The 14,783-nt window shown below is 37.9% G+C and overlaps 1 protein-coding gene across 5 annotated transcripts in view; it reads right to left on the bottom strand.

The window, feature by feature from the left end:
* The window catches only part of ZNF568 (zinc finger protein 568), an 81,143-nt gene that overhangs the window by 28,799 nt on the left and 37,561 nt on the right, over nt 1-14,783 (bottom strand). For 4 of the 5 annotated variants that reach the window (XM_019634517.1, XM_019634521.1, XM_019634522.1 and 1 more), the window contains one exon: nt 10,465-14,362. In XM_019634517.1, coding sequence (XP_019490062.1) covers nt 12,780-14,362 — 1,583 coding nt within the window. In that variant the 3' untranslated portion in view covers nt 10,465-12,779. Of the gene's footprint in view, nt 1-10,464; nt 14,363-14,783 lie in introns of those variants that run through there. The other variant, XM_019634524.1, reaches the window with a different exon arrangement.

The following is a 14,783-nucleotide window of genomic DNA, read 5'->3' on the forward strand; positions in this document are numbered from 1 at the left end:
TATAATTTTTTTTTTAAAGCTGAGCCATCCTGCCACCTGTTGGCAGCTCAGCGGCTGCTCAGCTCGGGCTGGGAATTGAACTGCTGTTGCTCAGAGCTCAAACTCTTGAGTGAGCTCTTAACCAACTGAGCCACTCGGCCAGCTACATAGTAATCGAAGTTATTTTGAATTTCCTATCTGGTAATTCCAAAATCTGTGTAATATCTGAGCTTGGTTCTAATGCTTGCTTTGTCTCTTCAAACTGTTTCTTCTTCCCTTTGACACACCTTGTAATTGTTTAAAGCTAGATATGATGTATTGGGTAATATAAACTGAAGTAAATAGGCTTAGAGTGAGGTGTGAGATTTTATGTTAATATGGCCAGTAGCTGGGCTATGTTTAATGTTTGCTATTGCTGTAGGTGCCAGAGGCTTCAGTTTCCTCTAGTGTCCTTGCCTTGTTCCACCCCCTCCCCCCACCCCCCAACACAGATTTTCTTTGGGATTCCCTAAGATCTCCTTCTTAAGAGTCTGTGTCTTGTAGGTCATTCAGTTGCAACCCACTATTATTATACAGAGGCCCTACTGATGTGGTGGTAAGTTGTAGGGAGGTGAAGCATTCTATAATCTTATAATTAAATCCCATCTTTTAATGGGCCTAAGTCCCTGGGATGTGGCCTTTAGAAGTACTTCACAGCCTTTTCTCCCTTCTTCCCTTTGGTAAGTCAGGCAAGCCAGAGGGGCTGGCATTGGCTAACTGCCCTTCCCTCAAGAAGATAGGGCTCTAGTAATACCATTTGCCTAGGACAAGACCTTTGTTATAGAGAACACTGTGAGTGTATTTTTAAAAGGTCACTTTCCCCCTTCCCTTGCAGAGAAAATGAAGGGAGTTTTCCTTAGATATTCACTTTGAGAACCTTGTGGGGTTCCTCGAGGTAAAACCCATGAAAGTGTAAAGGGCCACCTAAGCCTGAGCCCCTAGAGTTTCTCACACTCAAGCTAATCCACATTCATCTTCAGCAATTCATCAAAATTACTATTTCAGTGTTCCTAACAGTTTCTGGCTCTTCTGGCTTTTGCTCCAAGTAAGCTGATCTTAACTGTTATTATCTATATTTTTCCAACTTTCTGCAATTCAGGGTGGGAATTCCTGTGACCTCAATTCTCTGATGGGTTTAAGAAAAGTTATTGATTTTTCAATTTGTTCAGTTTTTTCCCCTTGTTGTAAGGACAAAAGTGATGACTTCCAAGTTCATTAAATGCCATAGCTAAAATCAGAAATCCTTGAATTTTTAACAAGTATTCAAAGTTTATTAAAAAAACAACAAAACTCATTACAGTATTTCACATTCTCACCAGCAATGATTCAGTATTCATTTACTTGCATTATCACCAGTGCTGGATGTTACAAACCTTTGTCATTTTCAGATGGCTCTGCAGCTATGTCTGCCTACATTACTAAGTGCTAGCCAGTAGGATGTGAATGAAAGTAATGTATGCAACTTCAAATATCTGTCCTTCAAGTAAATCGATGTATCCCTTTGCCCCTTCCTCTACTTGGATTCATTGGATGTGAATGAGATGCTGTGTGCCATCATGGGCTGTGTGAAAAGGTCACCACTTCAGGGATGATGGAAAATAAGAAGATTCACACCAGTCCAGTACTGCCTAACTGCAGGCTACTAAATGTGAGGATAGAAAAAAATCAGTTTTTACCTTATTTTAAGGTACTGTTATTTTGGGTCTCTGACAGCCTACTAGATCCGTATTTCAAAATATTAGCCCTCTCTTTGACAATAAAGGGGCTTGAAACACTTTAAATGAAACCCACTCCAATACCCTGAATCCTATGCCACTATTTTCCACAATTTTCATTGTCTTATTAAATACTGTTTTGTTCCACTGTCAATACTTGTTTCTATTTAGCCACATTTTAACATTTCCTTTGTCCACCATTCCTTCTTGTTTCTCAAATCCTCCATCTGGAACCACTTATATTATTAATAGCAACCTCCTTACCTACACACCTCTTTAGTCCATGACAATGAGTTTTGAAGAGACAAAGTCAGATGTCAAAATAGCATTTCTTTTTCTTGACACAGAAAAAATTTAATTTCCATGATATCAAAGAGCTACAATAAGTAAGTTTTTTTAAAAGACAAAAAAAAAATCCAATAGGAACCTTGGAGAAAAGTCATGAACACACAAATCATAGAAAAAATGTCTCTAATATACATGTAAAAATATGCTTAACATTCTCAACATTAAAAATTTAAATACACCACAAAATGAAATGTCACTATTCTCCTACACATTGGAAAATAATTAAACATAATGACAATGTCTTTTTGATGAGGCTAATTCATCAACATGGGCAGAATGGGAATCCAACAGTCTTTGTTAACAGTGATTTAGCAATCTCTGTTAAACAGTTAACAAGTACATATTCCTTAACAAAATGTTCTACATCTAGGCTTATATCCCACAGAAATATTTGCCTATTTGCACAAAATTGAGTGAAAAATTATTTACTGCAACACAGTTTCTAATAGTACAAAAGGAAATTAGCCAAAAATATGTATCAATAATAGATACATATTTAATAAAATATGTATCTATTAAATATGTAATTAAATAAAATATGTAATATCCATGAAATGAGATTTTTAAAAATCAACAAAAATATGTACATTTACTGGACAAGGAAAGCTATCTGGCTCTACATAAATGTTATAAGCAATTTGTAGAACACTAAGCAGAGAAAGATCTGGAATTGTTAAGACTAAAGATAATGATTTGTTAAGCTCAAATAAGAGGAAAACTGGACATTTTAAACCATACATAGACCTGTACCTGAAAAATAAGATTACACAGGAATGTCACTTTCTAAGTTAATTTGTTCTGTAATGCTATTTCTTAATAAATTTAATTACTTTTACAAAATTTCAAACTTTCATAGTAAAAATCAAATGTAGGTAAGATCATTAGATGATGAAAATCAAGTACCCACATCTTTTAAAAATTTAATTTATTTTCCAACTACAGTTGACATACAATATATTAATATTAATTTCAGTTGTACAACATGGTGATTAGACATTTATGTACCTTGCAAAGTGATCACTGCAATAAGTCTAGTACCCATCTAACACCATACATAGTTATTACAATATTATTGACTATTCCCTATACTGTACTTCATATCCCTGTGACTATTTTTATAACTGGCAATTTGTACTTATTAATCCCTTCATCATTTTTCCTCCTCCCATCTGGAAAATATAATAACTTGTCTGTATCTATGAGTTTGTTTCTGTTTTGTTTGCTCATTTATTTTGTATTTTTTAGATTCCACATAAAGGTGAAGTCATGTGGTATTTGTCTTTTTCTGTCTGACTTATTTCACTTAGGATAATAACCTCTAGGTCCATCCATGTTGGTGCAAATGGATGCTTTTCATTTCTTTTTCTTTTCTGATTGCTCTGGCTAGAATTTCCACTACTAAGTTGAATAAAAGTGGTGAAAGAGGGCATACTTGTCTTGTTCTTGGTCCTAAAGGAAAAGTTTTCAGCTTTTCTCTATTGAGTATGGTATTAGCTGTGAGTTTGTCATCTATGTACTTTATTAGGTTGAAGTATTATTTTCACTCTACCCCACTTTGCTGAGAGTGTTTATTTTTAATGGATGTTGGATATTGTCAAATGCTTTGTCTGCATCTATTGATAAAATCATATGGTATTTATCATTTTTTAATGAATGTATCATGTTAATCGATTTGTGGACATTGTACCAACTTTGCATCCCAGCAATCAATCCCACTTGACCATGGTGTATGATCTTGTTAATGTATTGCTGAATTCAGTTTGCTAGTATTTTGTTGAGTATTTTTGCATTTATGTTCATCAAGAATATTGGCCTATAATTTTGTTTGTAATGTCTTTGTCTGGTTTTGATATCAGCATAATGCTTGTCTCATAAAATGAATTGGGAGTCTTCCTTCCTCTTCAATTTTCTGGAATACTTTGAGAAAGATAGGTATTAATTCTTCAAGTGTTTGGCAAAATTCACCTGTGAAGTCATCTGTTCCAGAACTTTTCTTTGTTGGAAATTTTTTTTTATTACGGATTTGATTATGTTAGGTATTATTGGTCTGTTCAGATTTTCTTTTTCTACCTGACTCAGTCTTCGATATTTCTAGGAATTTATCCATGTCTTCCAGATTGTTCAATATGTTGGCATATAATTGCTTGTATTTTCTCAAAATCCCTTGTATTTCTGTGGCGTCAGTTGTCACTTCTCTTTGATTTCTGATTTTATTTGGGCCCTCTTTTTTTTTTCTTGATGAGACTGACTATAAAGGTTTATCAATTTTGTTTATCTTTTCAAAGAACAACATCTTGGTTTCATTGATCTTTTCTATTGTTTTTCAGGCTCTATTTCATCTATTTCCACTCTGATCTTTATAATTTCCTTTATTTTACTAACTTTGGGCTTTGTTTCTTCTTCTTTCTCTAGTTCCTTTAGGTGTAGGGTTAGATTGTTTGAGATTTTTCTTGTTTCTTGAGGTAGGCATGTCTTGCTATGAATTTCCCTCTTAGGAGTGGTTTGGCTGTGTCCCATAGATTTTGGGGTCATTGTGTTTTATTTTCATTTGTCTCTATGTATCTATTTTTTTAAAAAATATTTTTATTGGGGAATTGGGGGATGGGAACAGTGCTGGGGAATTGGGGGAAGGGGAATAGACAAGTTGCTGTCTTTTTGTTCTTCAGTCCAGTTGTGGAGGACATTGCTTCACTGGCCCAAGTTGGCATCATCATTGCGTTCTTCCCGGGCGAGGCAGATCAGTCACCGGCTTCTGGATGGCCGCTTACGGCGGCTTGAGGGCCGCTCACGCTGGCTGCTGGCTATACACGGTAGCCCATGGCAACCCACTGCAGCAGAGGCTGCAGCCTACGCTGTTGCGAGCAATTCACGGCAGCCCAGCTCCAGGTTGAGCTGTTGTTCACCATCTTAGCTGTAGAGGGTGCAGCGTCACTGGCGCTCATGTGGGACACAAACTGGGGCCCTGGTGCTCAGAGCTGGTGTTCCAAGCCAACTCCTAACCAATGTGCCACTTGGCCGGCCCAAGGTTCTCTTTGTTTTTAACTTTTGGCATTTTAATTGTGGCCTTTGGTGTGGGCCTGTTTGGATTCATATTGTTTGGGATTCTCTGGGTTTTTTTTGGACTTGTATGTCTATTTCCATTGCCAGATTAGGGAAGTTTTCAGTCATTATTTCTTCCAATAGGTTTTCAATCCCTTTTCTCTTCTTTTTCTGGGACCCCTATCATATGAATGTTGGTATGCTTGATGTTGTTCCAGAGGTTTCTTAAACTATCCTAATTTTTAGAATTCTTTTTTCTGTTTTGATTGGGTGATTTCTGCTCTCTTGTCTTACAGATTGCTGATTTGATCCTATATTTCATCTAATAGTCTGTTGATTCCCTCTAGTGTATTCTTCATTTCAATTTTTATAATCTCCAGTTATGATTTTTTTAATATCTTTTGATGGTTTCTTTATTGAACTTCTCACTGAGTTCTTTGATTCTACTCTGAAATTCATTGAGCATCCTTATTACTAGTGTTTTGAACTCTGTAAATTGCTTGTCTCGTTTTGTTTAGCTCTTTTTCTGGAGTCCCCCCCCCCCCATTCTTTCATTTTGGATATGTTTGTCTCCTCATTTGGGCTCACTTGCTGTGTTTGTTTCTACTTTTATGTATTTGGTATATATGTTACATCTCCTAGTCTTTGACAAAGTGGCCTTATGTAGAAGGTGTCCTGTGAGGTTCAGTGGCAGACTCCCTTTCAACTGAGCTGGGTACTCCAGGGGTGCCTTCTGAGTGGATTGTGTGTGCCCTCCTATTGTAGTTGGGCCTCATTGGCTCCTGGCACATCAGCAGGTGGGTTTGACTCTCAGGCTAACTGGCTATGAGGGCTATGACTACAGAAGATGAGCTGTTGTGTGTAGGCTGACCCCATGGAGTAGCAGTTACTTTAGTGGGGTTCTGATGCCAGCTGAGGCCCCTTTCAGGTGTGTCAGTTGTGGATGTGGTTGTGTGGTGCTCTGGTGCAGTCTGAATCTTGCTATCAAGTATGTTGGGTCTGGAGACTCTTGGGAGGGTCTCCTGTGTAGACCAAGGTCAGTCACCACTTGTACAGGGCTGGAGCCCCTTAGTAGGAGCTTCAAGGTGATCTGAGGTTGGTTGCCAATTGTGATGTGCTTGGGAGAGGCTACACTGTGAACCAAGGCCAGGTGCCACTCCTGTGGGCTTGGTGCCCTTTGGTGGGCATTACAATGCAAGCTGAGACCAGCTGCCACTTGTGCCTGGCTTGTTGTCACTTAGTTGGAGTTGTTATAGGCCAAGGCTGGCTGGCTGCTGCTCACGCCACATTTGGAGGTGCCTGATGGGAGTTAAAATGCAAGTTGAGACTGCTCACAAATTGTGCTAGGTTTGGACCCACTTGGCAGGAACTACAAAGTACACCAAGGTTAGCTGCTGCTTATATGGGGTTTGTGTACCTTCGAGACAGTCTGTAGCATGAGGGCAGCCACCACTTGTGAGGGATTTGGAGACTTTTAAGAAAGTCTCCAGCACAAACCTAGGGCAGTCACCACTCATGTGGGGTTTGTGGTCCTTTGAGTGAGTCTGCTGCATGAGCCAAGGCAGTCTGCTCCTGTGAAGGAGCTGCTGGAAGAGGCTCAGGCTGGGCGAGCAAGTTGGGGGGCACAAACAGTATTAGCCAGGTTAATGGAGAGCACAGATTTGATGCCTGCCTGTACCAGGCTGGCTGGGTGGAAGGAGAGCTCAAAGAAGGAAGTGCCTGCCAGCACTTCTGTCCCCAGAAGGTGCCCCACCCTCTTGCCTTGCTAGCCCTCTGCTGAAGTTAGTCAATTTAGTTCCTCCCTGTATGTCCCTGTTCCCCCTGCACTGGAGCTTAGAGCGATTGAGTCTGTGCACTTGCACTTTAAGATGAACATATGTTGGTCTCCCATAGCTCTTTCTCTTTCTGACACACAATTTCATTGGCTTTCACAGCCCAATGTTATGGGGATTCCTCTTCCTGGTGCTGGTGCCCTGGGCTGGGGAGTCCGGTGTGAGGCTGGGACCTCTCGCTCCTCAGGGGACCTCCACAACTAAGATATCCCTCCTGTTTCTTAATCACACTGTGGATATGGGACCCGCCTGGTCTGCATCTCTGCCCATCCTAAGTCTTGACATATATATTTTTTATATCCTTAGTTATAGGAATTTTAGTTATAGGAATTCAGCTAGTCTTCAGGTGGTTCTACATGCTTTAGTTGTAATTTTGATGTGATCATGACGAGGAGGCAATCTCACCATTTACCTAATCCCCTATCTTGACCAGAAGACAAAACAGCAGTTTTTGTTTTGTTTTTTAGCTGAGCCATCTTGCCACCTGTTGGCAGCTCAGCAGCAAAACAGCAGTTCTTACAGAATGGTTTGGGAAATTCTAGGCATCTCTTAGATCAAATTATTTTCATCATAATTCCAGGACTTTATTTTCCTTTTTTCACTCCTTCTCTCATGTATACAGTGGAGTTTTCCAGTATACATGATCTGTGACATTGCTACAAATTGAATGCAGAAGCAAATGAGAACCCATCTATCTTCCATTAAACCATGGTAAGTTGTCCCTTTCAAAGGTATTTGCAAAAGCGTATAACAATGCCTCTCTTTCCATTAAGTATTTTTGTTTTAGAAAATTATTTTTCATAAAACATTATTTATGTTAACATGTAATAAATGTATTAATTTTTAAAAAGTTTTTAAAATTTCAGTTTGAGAACTGCTGCAAAATGCCCCACTGTCATAGGTCAGATTCCCTGGAACACAGAACGTGACATGGCAGTTTATGATGAGGGTTATTAGGAAGAGCTGTTGGGAATGTTATCTCTAAGGAAATGAGGGAAGCCGAACTGAGTGGAAGGTAAAGTTGAACTGTGATGCAGTTGTCATCCCTGGGGGAGCTCTAGAACTGAGATGGCTCTTCAGACTTGTTCTAAATTGAGCCAAAGGGGGGCCAGGATGCCCCCCGGGGTAGGCAGTGTAACTTTGCACAATGCAGCTCGCTTCATCCAAGAGAAATTCCTATAGAGGAACTTGTGAGTTGACAGTAGTCCAGATTCTTAGCAGTTGGCAGCACAAGTGCCTCAGTCCTGAGGAGGGAATCTTGACAACTCTGAGGCATAGGTTACACTCTAGAGTTCCCTTAGAGATCAGGCTGAAATCACTCATGGCAGGATATGGCTGATATCATACCCTTGACTTATCCCTCTTTCTTGTCCTGCTTCCTCTACACCCTTACCCTTCTTATTAGGAGAACTTCCTTAACAAATCACTTGCATAGGAATCCTCATCTCTAGTCTGCTTCTGAGAAACACAAGCTAAAAGGAGGTCCACAGCAGATCTCAATTCCATCCTCCAATCTTTCCCCCCAAATGTTTTCTCCCCAGTCTGCTTTATTTTTAGCAAATGGTTGACCAACCAGACATTTGTTCTCCATAAAAATGTTGGAGGTATTCTTTATCTCTCTCTTCCTCACCTTTCATATCAGCAAACTTCAAATAGAATGGAAATTCTCCAGGCAGCAGTTCCCATGTATCCAAGTAAAGAGGGATTTATTATGGCTTAATAATTTTTCAGAGGTTAGCTCCATCACTTATACCTTATTTCTACTCCTTAGGAAAGGCAAAAAGTTTAAGTTACAGAGACCAGATCATCTTTCCACTGACATATGATCAGTAAAACATCCTTCCTAGACTTGAGATTCAGGTTTACTCTCACTTTATCTCATTCAATAAGCACAGCCACTATTAATGGGAGAGAACAAAAGAGGCACCTAAGGTGGTCCCTATGGACCATAAATGAAATTTAAAATTTTTCTGTTGACTACAAAGCAACGTAAAGAAAGGGGCAAAGGATTCAAATGAAGCATGAGCCAAATAAAGAAACATGAAGAAGAAAATCAGAGAGACAAATTGCAGTTTAGACAAAACAAACCAACAAAATATCTTGGAACTAAACATATTTACATAGGTTTTTTTTTTGTGTAGGTACACATGAACTTTGAAAACTGTTCTTTTTTAAAAGATTTTATTGAGGAATTGGGGAAGGGGAACAGTGTTGGGGAATCAGGGAAGGGGAACAGCCAAGTTATTGTTCTTCAATCTTCATTGTGGACGGTGCCAGTCACCATCTGGCTTCCCGTTGGCAGCTTGTGGCCTCTAAGCTCAAGGTGCCGGGTTCAATCTTAGTTGCAGGTGGGCATAGCCACCATCCCATGCGGGGGTTGAACCAGCAGCCTTGTTGTTAAGAGTGCACGCTCTATCCATTGAGCCATCTGGGCAGTAGCTCAGCTCAAGGTGCTGAGTTCAGTCTTAGTTGCAGGTGGGCATAGTCACCATCCCATGCGGGAATCGAACCCGGCAGCCTTGCTGTTAAGAGTGCATGCCCATATCCACTGAGCCATCCAGGCGGCAGCTCAAGGTGCTGAGTTCGGTCTTAGTTGCGGGTGGGTGTAGCCAACCATCAAACAGGCAATCTCGTTGTTACACCAGCTGAGCCATCCTGCCACCTGTTGGCAGCTCAGCAACAGCTCAGCTAAGGCACATCGTCACTGGCCCATGTGGGAATTGAACTGGTGACCCTGTTGCTCAGAGCTCGCGCTCTTAAGCCAACTCTTAACCAACTGAGCCACTTGGCTGGCCCTGAAAACTATTTTTAAAAAGTCTACACAATTAAGTGTGGTCTCATAATTAGGCTTCGCATAAAACCTATTAAAGAAGAGACTATGAAATAACAATACTCATTTAGATATTTAAGTTCTGGTAAATTGTTCTTTTCATAAAAATCAGTCCCTCTTATTTACAATTATAAGTCACTGTCAATCTTCAAAAATAGCTAATAATAGTAAAAAGTAATATAGTCATGTTTGTATGTCACTACTTTAGTTTGAGAGAGAAAGACTGAATTCTGTGCAATCAGCTTCAAACAAATACAGGTGACATTCAAATAGTCAATGCTGACGTTCCCATTGGATTAATATCCCCAATCTTTACTCCTTTTAAAAATGGTGCTGGGCCGGCCGAGTGGCTCAGTTGGTTAACAGCGTGAGCTTTGAGTAACAGGGTCACCAGTTCAACACCTGTATAAGATAGTGGGCTGTGCACCCCCTGCAACTAAGATTGAACATGGCACCTTGAGCTGAGCAGCTGGAAGCTGCTGACGGCTGGCCAGATGATTCAGTGTGCAACAAGGTTGCCAGTTCTACTCCCACATGGGATGGTGGATTACAACCCCCCCCCCGCAACTAGATTGAAAGCAGTGACTGGACATGGAGCTGAGCAGCACCTTCCACAACTAAGACTGAAGGACAACAACTTGATTTGGAGCTGATGGGTCCTGGAAAAACACAATGTTCCCCTTCCCCAATTCCCCAATAATAATAAATAAAAAAATCTAAAAAAAAATGGCGCTGATTTTTTTGTGTATCAAATAATCTTGTAGAGACGGCATAATAAAAATTACCTTAAGTAAGGGTTGGTTCCTGTATTGCTATAGAGAATGAGGTCCTTTTAGAGGAACTCTGTTATTTCTGCTCAGGGTCTGAGACCACCACCACTTCCAACCAAAACTAGATAGGTTGTATAAGTCAAGGGTCATGAAAGGAGTAAAATGATCTGTAGATTAAGAGTGAAGCAATTTTACAAAATTGCTTATGGCCACTATAAGAAAATAAAAGGTTTTCTCATTTCAAAATATTGTAAATAACTAACAATGATATTAATGCCCATGCAGGTTGTACGGAAACTTGTAGAGCAAGAGAAGTACTATCTATGAGTCAATTTCTCAGGAGAATCTTATTCTCTTCACAATGACTCAAAACATTACTAGTTCGTTAGCTATGAATCCAACAAATCTGTTTTCAAATAATGCAAAATACACTGATAAAGTAGAGATCATTAGTTGACTACGATGTTGTAAAACAGTACACAAAATCACAATTGATTTGTCACATTGCTATCAGATTATCAAATTTTTAATTACATATTTACTTAAATTGAATACACAATTGATTAAAAGATGAATCCCAACTTCAGAAACATTAAATTGTAAAAAAAGCATCATAAGATTGATAAAATATGATAATTTCATACTGTATAGTAAATAGGACTATCACTTTTAATTACTAATTTTCTGGAATTTAAAATCTTTTTATTGGGGAACAGTGTGTTTTTCCAGGACCCATCAGCTCCAAGTCAAGTAGTTGTTTCAACCTAGTTGTGGAGGGCACAGCTCAGTGGCCCATGCGGGGATCTAACCAGCAACCTCAGTGTTATGAACTCTGTGCTCTAACCAACTGAGCTAACTGGCTGCCCCTCTGGAAATATTTTTGATAGAACAAGCACATGATACGGCATAAGAATCCATTATAACATGTTTCCTATGGGCATAGGCTTCCCCTAGCCCATAAATTCAAAAACACTATTAAGATGAGACATCCAGATTATTATCGTGTATCATTAACTTTTAAGATTTATTTTATATGCTATCAATTTTTTTAAGGTATAAAAATTATAAGCTAAAAGCTCCTTTTGATCAATACCCTCAATTCTAATCTCCTGCTACAGACTACATATAATTTGGTATGTACTCTTCTAGTTCATTTTAAATAGTTCTACATACATATTTCAATAATTAAAACATAGTTCTGTTCTTTATGAATGATTTCATTCCAACTTACATGGATGCCATTATACAATATGTTTCATCTGGATCTTGATTTCTTTTTCACTTAACATTTAGATAACAACCCAAGTTATAAAATACAGATCTAGTCCATTGCTTTTAACTACTGTTTACTATTCCATTATTTGAACATATCACATTTTATTAATCCATTATTACTCCACAGATATTTAGGTTGTTTTCAATTCAGGTACCTATATATCTATTTCTTATGCATATTTGTGAGTGTCTTTAGAAAACTATATCCAGAAGTAGAACTAGAGGGTTCTTTTTGTCTTTTAAAAATTGTGTCCCTAACTCAAAGTCATAAACAATATCTTGTATTTCCTTCGAAGAATTTCAGAGTTTGGCTTTTTCACATTCCAGTATTCAAATCCTTTGGTATTCTGTTTCTTTATATGTTGTAAGATTGTATGTAATTTTATTTCCCCCAACATGGAGAGTCAAATACTCCAATAATTTTTCTTAACTAGGTCATCATTTCCCAAATGATTCATGATGTCATTTCTAATATGTACCAATTTCACATATATTCATTGGTTTATTCCTAGGCACTCTATTCTGTAAAATCTATTTCTTACCTATTCATGCACTAATACCACACACTATTTAATTAGCATAACTTTATAATATGTGTAGTATATGGTAGAAGGTGTGTCCTCTCTGTTTTTCAAAATTGTCTCAGCAATCCATAGACTTCTATTTCACATGGATTTTAGAATAATTTTGTAAAGATCCTAGAAAATTCATGTTAGGTATTTGGAGCTATATTGAGTCTATAGATTAATTTTAGGAGAATTGACATTTTTTATATTGGGTTTTTCCAATTACATACATGGTATTTTTATTTTATTCAAGTCTTATGCCTTTCCATAAAGGTTTACAATTTTTCCATAAAGATCTTGTTCATTTTTGTTTGTTTGTTTGTTTATGCCAAGACATTTTAAAAGTTAAGTAAAGTATGGGTTGAATTTAAGAGGTCTTCTCTCATTTAGTACACTCGGCGTTTCTCACCTGTATGACCTCTCTTATGTATAGAAAGGGATGCTCTTTGAGAGAATGCTTTTCCACATTCGTTACATTCAAAAGGTTTCTCACCAGTATGACTTCTCATATGTATAATAAGTAATGAGCATTGAGAGAAAGCTTTTCCACATTTATTACATTCATAGGGTTTCTCCCCTGTATGACTTCTCACATGAAGAGTAAGGGATGAAATTCGAGAGAAGGCTTTATCACACTCGTTACATTTAAATGGTTTTTCTCCAGTATGAATCTTTTCATGCTCAAGAAGATTTTGTCTCTGACTGAAAGCTTTTCCACATTGATTACAATGATAGGGTTTCTCTCCAGTATGGATTTTCTCATGTTCAGTGAGATTCGATTTCTGACTAAAAGCTTTCCCACATACTGTACATACATACGGTTTCTCACCAGTATGGATTCTCTGGTGTCGAATGAGGTTAGACATCTGAATAAAAGCTTTCCCACATTCATTACATTCATATGGTTTCTCTCCAGTATGAATTTTCTGATGTGTAATGAGATTTTCTTTCCGGCTAAAGGCTTTTCCACATTCATTACATTCATATGGTTTCTCAGCTGTATGGTTTCTCATATGTACAGTAAGGGAAGAACTTTGAGAGAATTCTTTCCCACATTCACTACATACATAGGGTTTCTCTCCTGTATGACTTCTCATATGTATAATAAATACTGAGCATTGAGAGAAGGCTTTTCCACATTTATTACATTTATAGGGCTTTTCCCCTGTGTGACTTCTCATGTGTAAAGTAACTGATGACATTCGAGAAAAAGCTCTACCACATTCATTACATGCATAAGGTTTCTCCCCAGTATGAATTTTCTCATGCTCAATAAGATTTTGTTTCTGGCTGAAGGATTTTCCACATTCCTTACATTCATAGGGTTTTTCTCCAGTATGAATTCTCCCATGTTCAATGAGATTTGATTTCTGACTAAAGGCTTTCCAACAATCCTTACATGCATAAGGTTTCTCCCCTGTATGAATTCTCTGGTGTCTAATAAGGTTTGACATCTGAATGAAAGCTTTTCCACATTCATTACACTTATATGGTTTTTCCCCAGTATGAATTTTTTGATGTGTAATAAGATTTTCCTTCCTGCTGAAGGCTTTCCCACATTCCTTACATTTATAGGGTTTCTCTCCAGCATGTATTTGCTCATGTCTGATGAGGTCAAGTTTATGACTGAAGTCTTGTCCACACTGACTACACTTAAAGGAGGTTACAACATTGGATGAGCAATGGTAAAATGGTTTCTCATACTTATTACATTCACAATTTTTCTCTCTTACACAGCCTTTCTCATAACTAAGTAATTCTAAATTATATTCCAAACCCTTATCAAGGGAGTCACATTCACAGAAGCTTTGTCTTGAAGTAACAATGTCCGAGCTCAGAGGAAATATTTTTGTGACTTTTTTACATTCAATGACATTTTCCTTAATCAGAGTTTCCTTGGAAGTGGATGTGACCTTCCTCAAAAGTGTTCCCTGTTGCTTCTTGATCAGTTCAGCAACTTCCCAAACTTCTAAAATGGAGGACCAAAAATTATTACTTTTGAATTTTTCTGCTACTATAGTATTAATAACATTTCAGAAATTTGCATGTGGGGTTGATCTTTGATCTTGGCTCTAGTTTCCCTATATGAAAGAAATCCAAAGTACAAATGTCCCTGGTACCTAAACTTTGAGAAGTTAACTCCTATAGAAAATATTATGGTGAGTAAACTGAAATTTATAGGCCCAAGTAGCTTTGATTAGTTTTAAAAGTATACTTAAACAATGCAGAAATCAGTAAAATGAATAGAATAATTAAGATAAAAGGGTAAAGACATAAATGATGGACAGGGAGTCAAACGATTAGATAAAATTAACACTTGTCACCTGAAGCTGATGTTGTATAATATTGTATGTCAACTATAAGTGAATATATATATATATATATATATA

This window comes from Hipposideros armiger, unplaced genomic scaffold, assembly GCF_001890085.2.
Source record: "Hipposideros armiger isolate ML-2016 unplaced genomic scaffold, ASM189008v1 scaffold_1714, whole genome shotgun sequence".
NCBI lineage: Eukaryota > Metazoa > Chordata > Mammalia > Chiroptera > Hipposideridae > Hipposideros > Hipposideros armiger.